Source organism: Passer montanus, unplaced genomic scaffold, assembly GCF_014805655.1.
Source record: "Passer montanus isolate IOZ18808 unplaced genomic scaffold, ASM1480565v1 scaffold95, whole genome shotgun sequence".
NCBI classification, from domain to species: domain Eukaryota; kingdom Metazoa; phylum Chordata; class Aves; order Passeriformes; family Passeridae; genus Passer; species Passer montanus.
In genome coordinates, this window is record NW_024374923.1 from 748,518 (window position 1) to 761,285 (window position 12,768).

General features: G+C 37.7%; 1 protein-coding gene across 10 annotated transcripts in view; it reads right to left on the reverse strand.

Annotated features, from left to right (window-relative positions):
• The window catches only part of GAB1 (GRB2 associated binding protein 1), a 95,918-nt gene that overhangs the window by 13,308 nt on the left and 69,842 nt on the right, over positions 1-12,768 (reverse strand). For 7 of the 10 annotated variants that reach the window (XM_039696066.1, XM_039696064.1, XM_039696062.1 and 4 more), the window contains exons 4-7: positions 12,437-12,517; positions 8,068-8,669; positions 6,084-6,169; positions 5,574-5,877 (exon numbers count right to left, since the gene is read on the reverse strand). In XM_039696066.1, coding sequence (XP_039552000.1) covers positions 5,574-5,877; positions 6,084-6,169; positions 8,068-8,669; positions 12,437-12,517 — 1,073 coding nt within the window. The remainder of the gene's footprint in view (positions 1-5,573; positions 5,878-6,083; positions 6,170-8,067; positions 8,670-12,436; positions 12,518-12,768) is intronic. The other 3 variants (XM_039696067.1, XM_039696063.1, XM_039696065.1) reach the window with 2 other exon arrangements.

Genomic DNA, 12,768 nt, shown 5'->3' on the forward strand with positions numbered 1-12,768 from the left:
TAAATGGAATGAACAAGGGGTGTATTCTCTCTCCAAGAGAGAATAGAAGATAACATGCGTGGATTTCTCAAAAGCAAAATGAACAATACTTCTGTTCAGAAAAGTCATCACAAAAGTTACAATTTCTTTTTCAACAGATCTTTAGTTCAGTTCTTGCTGCAGACAGAAATCACCATTCTCGTATTTTCAATGCCTACTTGTCCTAAAGCCCCAGAACATAACTGAACATTTATTAAAGAGCATGCAAGACAATGATGATAGTGTAGAATACTGAAATGTTGCCAGTTCCTAATTATTATTATTTTTAAAGAATTTTCAGTTCCCGTCATCACAAATGCTGTCAGTGTTATTCTGAAGTTTTAAGGATGGTGTGGTGCTCCTCTGTATCAGGACATGCAGTATGTTCACAGAGTCCAACTTAAATATTTACATGTTTGAGTGTCTAACAAGCAAACTGTTCATCAGGCTATTTATAGCTACCTCCATGATTAATGAGGGTTCTTAATTTCCTCAACAACTACCTACTTTGCCTGAGATTTGTAGAGCACCACGCTACACTGTAACAATGGATCATTATTCCAGTCATCCAGAAGCATCACACTGGGTCCTGTGGGGACCAGAATGTGGCAGATGCTTCCTGCCACAGGAACGCTCTGTGCACAATTACCTTTCCAAAGTGGGCCTGGGCTCTTTTATAAAGAAAACTGGAATTCTCTGTGAAGTTAATCCATTTGGGAGATGCTTACGAGGAGTGGTGGCAAAGATACAGCCACATTTTTAGAAGCAACCCACATATTTGTGGTTTAGCCACACAGATGATGTCTTTTAACAACTTAAATGAGAAAAAAATTATGACAAAGGCAAGCAGATAACTTTTTAAAACATTTTTTTAAAAACAATTAAACAATTAAACATTTTTAATCATGATTTCCAACTCTATGAGAATTTTCTTGCTCTCTCTTGGTTTCTTTTGTTTGTTTTCTTGTTTTCAAGCTGCAACTTTCTTGGCATGAAAATAAGTGCATCACTCACTGTCTCTAAATCCAAGTTTACCACATGCTGGGATGAAAATTACCAGGGCCAAGCAGCAGTCCTTTTTAAAGGCAATCATGTGAACTTAAGCTGTAGGAAGCCTCTCAGATTAAATGCTGATATATTTTTGTTGAAATATAAGCCAACCATCAAAAAACAAACAAACAAACAAAAAATACACCAAAAAAACAAACAAAAAACACCCAAGCACCACACTAACTATTGGTTATTTTTGCTATTAGCAAAATAATCTGTGCTGCCCAATCCAAAACTAGGACTGAAAACACTGTTCAAAATAATCTTGAATGCAATTAAAGTCTAATAATATTTGGACAGAGTTTCTATTCATGACGAAGTAAAGTCCAGTACCATGTTGTAAGCTGGGAATTCTAAATTCTGTATTGTCTCTGTCAGCAATTTGCTGAGTGATCCTGAGGGCATTGTTCTATCTTAGCTCCCCATGACCTGGGACTAGGACCTGAGCTAAATGGAGCTCTCTCAGAAAGTGCTTTTAAGTATTAATGATCAAAAACTTTACAAAAATGACATTTGCATTCATTCATTCATACATTACAATCATATCCTATATTCAAATGAATAAGATTTAACGTTTGGCTTTCATTTGATCATGGTCATTGTTGGTTCAGCCATATGCCCACTGTTCATATATTTCTTTTCAGAATCTTAAAAAGCCCACTTTGGTAGAAATGTGCTTTAACACAAAAAAAAAGAAGTTACCAATTAAATGTAAGCTGGGCATCAAGCTGAGATTTTGAGGAAGTAAACTCCACCATTACCAGTTCCATTGCTGACTTTACACTTTGATTCAGACATTGAAAAGCTCCATTTTATGAGTCAAGATGACAAGCACACATTTCTTAAGAGATTTCAACCTTACAGATGAGATGATGTTACATAGCTATAAGAACTTTCTCTGGACAGCTCTTAAACTGTTAAATAAAACAAAAGAAGTCTGGTTTTGTAGTTGTTTGGTCTTAAAGTCTTGTTTTAAGATGAGATACCCCTCTGCCCTAGCCATGGAAACAAATCCCGGGGCAGCAGAGGGTCCCTGTCCTGCCCAGAGGTTCACAGAGACCCCCATCTCTCAAATGCTTCCTCCTGACCAAGAAAAAACAATTCACATCTTTTTAATTTTATTTTTGACCACAAACTTTTCACTTGAAAAGAGAACCTGGTTGTTCTTTGCTGCCTAATCTGTCTAGGGAGTCCTCCTTCACCTCAGAGCATTTGGGCACCTTTAATTCTACTGCTCCTTCTTGGACAAACAGTATTTTGAAGAAGGCATGTCACCATCACAACAAATGTTACTTTTGCTCTGTGGCAGAACCAGTCACTGTCTTTGAATAATTCAGAGAGCAAAACCCATCTGCATGGGTGGATGCAATTTTTTTTCTGCTTGAAGCCTTTTACCAGCAAACACACTTCCAATTTAGCATCAGGACTACATGCAATTGTGGCAAGCTAAAGCAGCAATACAAAAATGAATATAGCCAATGGTTCTCCGTAACTAAAGAAACAGCACTCTGAAAAAAAAAACAAACTAAAAAAATAGATTATTTTTGTAATTCAATTACAAGTGAATGCAGAAAAGCACCTGCCAAACATTCTCCATTTTGTCCCAAGCAATACGTCACTTACTTTTTGGTATTCTTTAAAGAACAAGTAGAATGTTTGATTCAAGTTATTGGGGCAGAGATACAACACCATGTTTTGAAATCCCTTTCAAGACTTCCAGAAAGTACTGGAAGCTCCCCATATTTACAGAAGCAGCTGTGAGTTAGAGAAATGAAACTACACAAATCTGTACTGTAACCTCAAAGCTATAGATACCTTTATTCATTATTATTTTTTAACCCACTTTCTGAAACAAAGGTCTCCTAGAGATCAGTGGAAAAAGAAACAGACTGGGGAGATCAAAGAGTCTAAGGCTGTAAGCAGCAAGCTCTTAAAATAAAGGAAAAGAGACGCTAAACACACATATTTGACAACAAAAAGCAGTCCATCCTTTATGTGCTGGTTTCACTGCATTATCCCTTTGTCAAATGCATTTTTAGCATTGGATATAACAAACCTCCCTGGCCCACAGAAACATGACTGACCTAAAGCTAAAGCTCATGTGAAAGGTGTTGCTGGTATTTCTAATAGCTTCCAAAAACCTTGGAGGCAATGCAAACACTGTTTTTGCAGCAATCTGTAACCAATAGCAGTTTCTTCTGACAGAACATGAAATGTGCCCTCATAACACCTTACCCCAAACACACCTCATCTCTACAGTATTTTAGAGACCATCTTTTGGAGAAGCACCAGTGGTCTTCAACAGATGTTCTTGAACCAATGGCATATTAAATCCCCTCAAGGAAGGTAAATATTTTATGTTCCGTTTCCTCCCCTTCTGTGTTTGCCAAAGATTTATTGAACACACAGGCCTACTTGACACTTCCTATGCACTAATTTGTAGCAGAAAAGCATTGCAGTACATTTACATAAACAGAAACAACCTGATAATAGAAGCTGCTACAAGAACTTGAAAGCTGAAACAGCAACACAGAAGAATATAAAGCACACCATCGTTTTAGTTAAGTAAAGATCCACTTAAACAAGGGGTTTACATAATTTAATTCAAAGGAACCCACAGTTTTATTTTCCCAAAGGTATACCTTGAAAGAGTTACTTGTGTAGAAATCTCAATTACTGAAATGGGAATATATCACCATTCCAATGTGTCATCAGATCTGTTCTTCACAACAATGGAAAACTTGCAGTGGTGCATTTGATAAAATTAGAGTGAGGCAGTCTCTGTGCGTGTGCTACTAAGATAAAACCCTCAGTGGTAAATCAGAATCATTACCATGCTTGGTGCTTGGCAGCTCAAGATATTCACAAAACTTTTTTCAGCCCCTAAGCACTATACCATATTTACTTTTAAGGACAGTTTTACTTTAAAATCACTTCAGTTTGTAAATTACATTAAACAATCCTATTATTTTACAGTGATAACATTTTCCAAAAGTCTACAGTCAAAAATTTCATCCAGTAAACTCTGCTTTCATTAAGAGGTATGTTAAAACATCTTAAAGTCCTTTCCCTGGTGTTAGCTACATCTTTCTAGCTATAAGGCATTTGAGGACGGGAGCAAAGCAGAAGCCTTACATGCCACTTTCTAAATGTGAAACACTAATTCTGTTCCAAAAACAGAGGTCCAAGAGCAATGATGCTGCCCCAGCAAACATTTGTGTGGCAGCTTTGCGCTGCCAACAGCAAAAGTGAGATGCTTTTCAACACATACATTTATTACTTTTGAAGGTCAAACATTTTATCAGTAAAATACACAAACTGGCCTGTCTGGTAAAATATTTTAAATTGGTTCAGTTCAGTTCAGTTTATTCCGAGAATGTTTTCCAGTATCAACTTTCATCAATCTCTTCCTGTCCAGTATTTCTTAAGAACCAAACAAAACTGCTGTCTGATAACACAGAAACAATTAGACACAAGCAGAGGGCCAAAAATCTTTAAAAAGCCATGCCTTAATTTTTGAAGATGGACAGGCAAAATGAGACATGGTGCTTTCCACTGCACACAGCTCATCTATCATAGTGATACCCTCTACTCCCCTTAAGTACAGAGGGTGTTCACTTATTGGTAAAAATACTAATTTAAAGGTTTAATTAGTGAATATTTTGGATCATCTGAATATTAGCCATTATACTTTCCCACAATGAAGCCACCCATTGTCAATGTAAATACTAATATTTTCAAGTACATAAGATTTAAAATAGGACTTAGTCAAATGCAAAATAGGGCAGACATTTGACCTGATATTCTTTAGTTCCCTCTTTTACAAGAAAGTTAGTTATCTTGTCTCAAAAACTTAGTAGGGAAACAAGTTCTTTAAGCATTTGCCTGTATTTGAATAAGATGGCTGATAAAACATTTTAGATAAATTAGAAAATCCAAGCTATTTATTAGGGATTCTCTATACGAGTATCTCTTATAGACACATTGCAACCCAATCATCTTAGTTCCTTAAGAACTCTGGTCACCCAAATAATCCTTATTTCAAGGAAAAATAAACACATTACGTGCCAGATTTTAGACATTAATTTTTTAGGATAGATTCAAAGGGGCTCTCTAAAATGAATAAGTGTGCTGATCCTGTACCAAGCGTTGTTATGCCTATAAATGTGTGTTCTACGCAATGCCTTGTGTTCGCTCTCTGCATCACAAGTGTCTTCTGTTTACCAAGAAACAATTCTGAATCTTAGGAATTCAGTGTCATTTTTTCATTAGTAAGTATGGCAATAAAATCTAAACCTATGCTTTTATTTGGCATTGTTAATGCGGTGCTTCAATAATGTTAAAAATAATGCTAGGACTCCTCTGTGATTTGGTTATCTCATAGGACAAAAATTATTTCTAAAATACTTTCTAAAAACATGATAATTTTCCTCTAAGCAGAAGTTGAGAGAGCTATGTTATTTTTTTATATGAAAAAAATCAATTTTCTTGGAGGTTTTTCTCACCTTTTCTGTCTGGTTTGAGGTTCCGGTCCACTGGCGGTGGCTCACATTCTGCAGCAGGTACCGACCGTCTGGGAGGGGTCTTTGGGCTGGACCTGAAACCCATGTGAGCAGGAGGAGGGACTTGCTTTCCAAACAATGGAAAATCAAATGTGCCAGGTATCATTGGTACATAGTTTGTTTCCTGGATGGGTTCAGTGAAGCTGCTGGAATGCTGTCGTGGAGGAGAGTTGGGATTCATTGGGACATAATTTTCATCTAGTTCTTCACTTGAAACACTTCCCATTGTCAACATGCTTCTGTTTTTCTAGAATTAACATATATTTCCTTTAACAAAATAAGTTATGCAATCAGCTGTGAATCATATGAGTCTTTTAACCTAATCTACTCAGATTAATATATTCTATTGAAAGTGAAAAATGGCAAACACTGCACAGCTTGCTTTCTTACACAGGAACAAAGAGCATTCAAGCTCTGTCACTGTTGCCTCTCATCAGATCAAGTCATACTTACAAAGTGGTTATGGAAGCCCTCCAATGAATTAGATCTGTCATTCGGAAACGTTCGTGGAATATCATAACAATCTTGAGAACTAATTTCTAAAGAAACAAGAAGAGAAAGTGGCTATTTATCACCCCTGTTCCTGTAACTTGGCACAGGCACCCAGAGTCTACTGTTTGCTATTGTTTACAGAGTCTATTTACTGTCTGCTTCTGAGAGTACACAAACACACATCTTGAAGCTGTGGCCCCTAGATATATCTATATTTGAAAGGACTGTGTTCACAAACAACCTTAGCACTCATCAGTTACAACCTGAAGCACTCATAGCGGCATTTTTCCACGGCAAGAAAAGAGAAATGAATTTTTGCTTTCAAAGAAGCAGCAGAGTCTATTGTTTAATTGAGCATGCACAAGAACTTAGTGCAATGAGTGAGAATCTGGGCCCTCATGAAAAACCTAGTCTAAAATAAACAAACAACAGATGTAGTTTAACGTCTGGAAAAAGGTTTTCTGACTGATGTCCTTTGCTTGGAAAGTGCTGATTCAACAGGATTCCATCTGTTGCAGGAACAGGTGAATCCCTTCTCTCGGCTCCCCAGTGTGGTCTCCAGGGGCTTTCAGTTGGAGTGGGCTGCTGGAAAAGCAAAGATCTCTCCCTTTTCAGAGTGCTGGCTCTTGGCAGCCCCACTAAGCAGATCCTCAGCTCTGTGGCTGGTTCTTTGCTGGACAGGGGTCTTTGTGGGGCTCCTGGCTCCCAGGTGCTGCTCATCCATGCATGCAGCAGGTTGCTTTACCCTGTGGAAGGGATGCCCCTCCTCATGACACCAGCACATAAACTAGGTGAAAACTGCATTTATCCCCACCTTGCCCTGAAAAAACCTTTGAAATTTTTTAAAGATTTTCACCACAGAGGAAAGATAAACAATTCTGCTCTTAAGTACCAAATTGAAACAAAGTTTTCAGAAAGACTAATTTTCTTGAGGCAGACAATCTCAGATTCAGTATAGGAATACTCACTTATAAACTTAGCAAAAAGAGTGTGGTGGTTTTACACTGGAGAAAATACTACATGAGAGAAAATAAGCAAACTAAACAAGGATCCTTCATAGTGTTTGTTTGTAATTTTAAAACACTAACAACCACCAATATTTTATGCTCAGTCTACAAAATAAATGACAAATAGGACAATAGTATCTGAGCATCTGCATGATCCCATCCATTCTCTATACTGCCTCCTCTAAAAGCCTTGTATTCGTCCCTCATTTCAAACAATTCTCCTTTAAAATCATCTGTAAAATAAATATTGACTAACACAAATAAAAAATTTCACTATAAAAACAACACTGTAATACCCACCTGCTTCAGAAATCTGAAAGTGAAACCCTTAGCCCAAGAGTCGTTAACAAGACAATACACATGACAGCACATCTGGAGTAGCAACATTTAGGTGGCCACAAGGAACAAATTTAATTTTACTAAAAGACTGCAGTAAGCATATCTATCACACGGACAGAAAGAAAGGCTGGTGGCAATGATCATCAAATCAGGATTTATCTCAAAGCTCTGGGTATACACCATAACCCACTGATCTTCATGAAACAATTTCAGCTTCTGCAGATTGCACCACACTTCACTAAGCTCACTTTGGTCATCCTGAAAGACTGATAATGGTAGTATTGAATTGAGTTATATGAGCTTATTACCAAATAAATATGTCTAGATCTTCAAATATTTTTAGCCAAGGCTGAATGCCACAGTGCAATATACATCCCTTATGGATGTTCTGTGCTTTGCTGTTTTGATGGCTTCCTTTAAAAATCTCTGTTCCTCTTTCTAATATATTATAAACATAGTGAACACAGACCACTTTGTGAGGGACTAAACACTTGTTCCTACAGGCTAGAAATGCCCCTCACATTATTCAGCCCATTCGTATCATTCAGATCACAGAGCTCAAGACAAGAATTCCGCAGGATAGAGCATGGAATGCTGACCTTTCCGGAAGACATTCAGATCTCCCGTTGAAATGGTGTTGCTGCGCGAGGGCGGCACTCCTGCAGCGGGGATGCAGTAGCTGCTGTCAGTGTCTGAAGCCGTGCGACTGATGCTGCAGGTTTCCACAGGAGATCGATCTGCTGTCTGGTGAGGTTTGGGTGGCCGAGGTGGAGGGATGTCTGGAATAGTCTCCAGTTTTGCAGTCTGAGACAACGTTCCCTCCGGGAAAGTTCGTGGGATCTGATAAGTACCTCCGGGTGTGGGGGGAATATCATAGCTAATGGAGATGTGCCTCATTTGTGCGTCTAATGACGTTGCTGACGGGGTAGTGAAAACATGTTGCTCTCCTTCACCATCAGTTCCAGATGGAGACGCTGCCTTGGGCAAAACATCCTGGGAGTAACTCCTGGGCAGGTTGTACAGGCTGGAGTCCACCAGCGTCAGCGCGGAGCGGGAGGATGGGGAATCGTAGACGCCCTGCTGCGGGAAGAAGCCGTTCACAGCGTGCTTGCTCCCTGACACAGCAGGGTTTTTGTGGGAGGGCAGGTTATCATTGCAGTCTGTTTCTGAAGAGCTGGATTTTGCAGAGTCAGCAAGAGATCTACATGTGAGATTGTGAGATTAGAACGTTGATGAACACACAGAGAAAAACAAACATTGCAAATCATAAACAACATTTATCATGGAACCAACTGAAAAGTCTAACAGTGCCTTCCAATATTTTTATTTTCATTTTTTTAAAATGAGATGCAGGAACTCGATTATTAAACAAACAGAAGTACCTAGGCACCCTAAGTAACTACATTCATACAGATTCATTCATGTGAAATATATAGCACAACTGTGGAGCTTTACCAACAGCTTCAAAACAGTTTGATGTTTCATAAAGCAAGTGATTTTCAGGATGCCAGTTTGAAGCCAAGTTTGGAGGCTGGAGTTTTTTTAACCATTTTTTTAACTCATGCTACAAACTAGCAGCACTGTTAAAGGTAAAAATAAGATGCTCAATTCTTGGACTCACAGTACTTGCTCATTATAATCATTATGAAAAAAATGTTAAGAGAAAAAATATGACTGCTTGTAACCCTCCTAAATGGGTGCCTGAAGTTATACTGATCATATAAAACCCATTTGAAATATGTAAGGAAAAGAGAAATAAGAGATAAAATCATAAACAGGAGGAAAATAGTATGTTCTTTGAGGGAAAAAAATCCATAGGTTGCATGTGCAACAGAGAGCTTTTGTCTTGAATGTAAATGAAAGCAGTGTTGTTAGATAAAGCTGCGAAGCAGTTAACTTTTGATTTCTTAGGAAATTCTTTTATGAGAACAGCACTCGTTAGTACTGGTACTAACCACTACCAGTAAACTTACAGGGAAAGTAACTACATTACAATAATTTGATTTCCTTTTTTCTAAACCTCTCCTACTGTGCTCCAGGCAGAGAAATTCTGTTATCAGTATAGCTTCTTGCTTTAATGAAAGTCAAAACAGTGGCAAAACACTAACACTGGAGATGTTAGTAGTTTAGTTAAGGAAGGCTATACACTTTTTGATCAAACATATCATATTTCCTATTTTCATTACCTCAATACCATACCATTGTGTTAATTTATGCATGGATATGTAAATATTTCAGCATGCATATGTATCAATGAATACCTGCAATATAATTCTTAGTAAGCTCTATTAAGCAATTGGACCACAGAGTTCCAAAAGTTTTGAGGAATAAAATACATAAAGTACACCCACTACCATAAGAAGCATTTTCCACCTTATTTAACAGGCTCTGCACCTCAAAGTGATCACAACCAATATTTATTATTCACATTGCATTTGTCAATAAGTTTGCACAAAAATTTCTTAATGGTCAGCTGGATTTATCTCCCAGAGTTCTGGCAACCTGAGGAGAAAGGAATCCAGTTAAGCTATTAATTTAGGTTCCCTCTCCAGTCATCAGAGGAATGGAGACTGTGTGAAACACAATTTGTTCTTAGATATCCATCTAAACCCGAGGAATTACCCCTGAAATGCCTCTCTGCCAGCTATCAGGGGAACCAATATGATCAGCTTGGAATGGACATCTGCACTCAAGAGAAATGTCATTCACCTCACCAACTGGTTTTTGTTCTGTTTAACAGCAAAGACAGAATCTTCCATCAGGACAAGAGGCTTATGACAGCTCTCATTTCAATTTCATCACCTTTTCCTATCAGCTTATTCTTATTGTTGTAGCATTTTTTCCATTAGAAAAAGTATAGTTATTTTGCTCTGGTTACTATCTTAAATATAGATTTCAGTTTCTGTCACTGGTCAGAACTGGTTTCTAGGTAACTCTGAACTTTAATCTGCATTTAGTTTAATTGACCAAAAAAGAAGATTATTTGTTCTTCGCATAACCTAGGAAGTAAAACTTCCCACATTCCTCATTATGCTGACCATGAATATATATTTCTCTTGTTTCTTAACAGTTGCATCAGAGCCCTTTGCCTCAGAGCTTCAAAAATTCATGAACCACTAGAAGTTCAAAACACGTGCAAAATATAGAGCACATAGGACAGAAGGAAGCACATGAGGTTACAGAGTGCATAACAGATTGTGAACACTGAGCTCAGGCCCTGCTGCAGCCCTTCCTCTTCATTCAAAGGATTGATTCAAGAGTGCCTCACTTTCTAGATGTACTCTCCTAGTTCTATGATACCCACTTAGACCAAACTCCCAGAAAAAGTCAAGCATTTTTCAAATATGGCAAGGAATGGGATCTTTAAATTTTACACTATAAAAATAAAGTGGGCAGTCTACAGAATTGGACACTGAAAATCAATTGCAGAACCAAAGTTATTCATTCCAGTCACTAGGATATACTTTAAAAGGAAAAAAATCTAAAACTACAGGAATAAAACATAAACACTACATTCATCTCACAAAAGCATGCAGGAATATATAACCAAAGCTCAAAAAGAAACAACAGCATATTTACAATGCCAGAGCCTAAGGATTACCCATGAAATGCAAGAAATAAATGCTATCCTTTTTAAACATAGGAGTTTTTCTGGGTCTAAGTGAACGATGCTTCTTCTTTCTTGACCACAAGCACTTGTTCAAACAGAAGGCTTTCAAAAACCATGATACAAGAGGCATCCAGGTCTGTCATTTGCTTAGCTGATGGCAACAGCTTACATTTCTTATTACAAGAGGGCATTTCTGATTTATTTCACAGTTTTGAAAGTAATCTTTTGGAATCAACATGTTAGTTGACTGAAATAGTTTTCAAAATATGAATGGGCTGTAAGCAATCTGATTTTGTACAACTGAAAAGTTTGAAGACACTGTGAAACAAAGAAAACAGTTTATGCCAAAATGAAGCCAGAGAATTCAGCCTCAGAATTTTAACTATTTTTAAAAGTCAGTATTAACCACTGATCATGATAAGAACACCATATATAATTCTGAAAATGTAGAGTGCATACTTGACAGGAGGAGACTGTACTCCTACCTGGTTTTTTAAATTACTTCTGTACTTCAGGAATTTAATTTTTTCCCTTTAGTACAGCTCAGCAAAAAAAACTTAATTGACTTAAATATTCCATTAACAAATGGTTATTATGATAAGTATTAAAAGGTTTTTACACCACCACTTAAAATAACGGCAAAGCTGGATGTAACATAATTATAATTCCTCACTTTGCTAGCAGAGGATGCCTATGACATGAATTCAGTGTTATCACATGTGTGCATCACATATGTACAAATTATGGTGAGTGGCCAAACTACCCCTTACCCAGTGCTAGGACCAGGCCATTTCCTTCCACATACCAAGAAAAGAAAACTGTCCAGCCTGTTGAGCTACAAGGACTGGGGGTTAAGATGCATGGAGAGGAGGTGGGGCAGTGAGGCAAGGGGAGCCCAGTAAAAAGCCAGCCTCCACGTTCTAAAAGCCACTTGTTGACAGAGACCAAGGAAAAAGGTATATCAAGTGTTTTAGGCTGAGGGGTAATAAACTCATTTTTGCAAATTAATTATTCAGGCTGGCTTGACCACTCATTCTTTTCAGCTGATTCTTTTCCCATCCACAGGATCAATATGTCTATTAAACAGAATATTATAAACAAAATGGCAGCAAAACTGCTCTTGTGCGCCAGCAATCTGGGACAGCAACAGCAAGCATAGTCAAAACAGGAGAGACATAAAAATAAATAACCTCCAGACCTCTTTTCAGAAAATGGATGCAAAAGTTATTTAGTTTTTCTGTTAGAACTCACAGAACACCATGCAAGATGAGTCTCAAACAAACAATATTTTCAGGCAAGTTAATGGCTCTGTGATTAATTTCTCACACGTGTTCCAAGAATGGCTACTATTCACTCACTGCAGCGGAATCTTTTTACTTTCAAAGTCTTCTAATAGCAGGTATTCCTGCCCTTCTTCTGAGACAAAAGGTGACTCTTGACTGGTTCATACACAGTAGGAAAGATGAGGAAGACAGCATTTAGTATTTCAATATACCTATCAAATGAGCCAGAACAATAAGGGATTTGGAAGCAATGTTTGACTGCATTTTCTTATATAGGATCCAAATACAACCTTAAAGTCTCCCTAAATGCTACAGTGAAACAATGCTCTTTCTTAAGTCAGCAGTGATCAGAGCATGAAACTACTTTAGACAAAGTACCACACGTGATAGTTACAGCTGCAATTGCT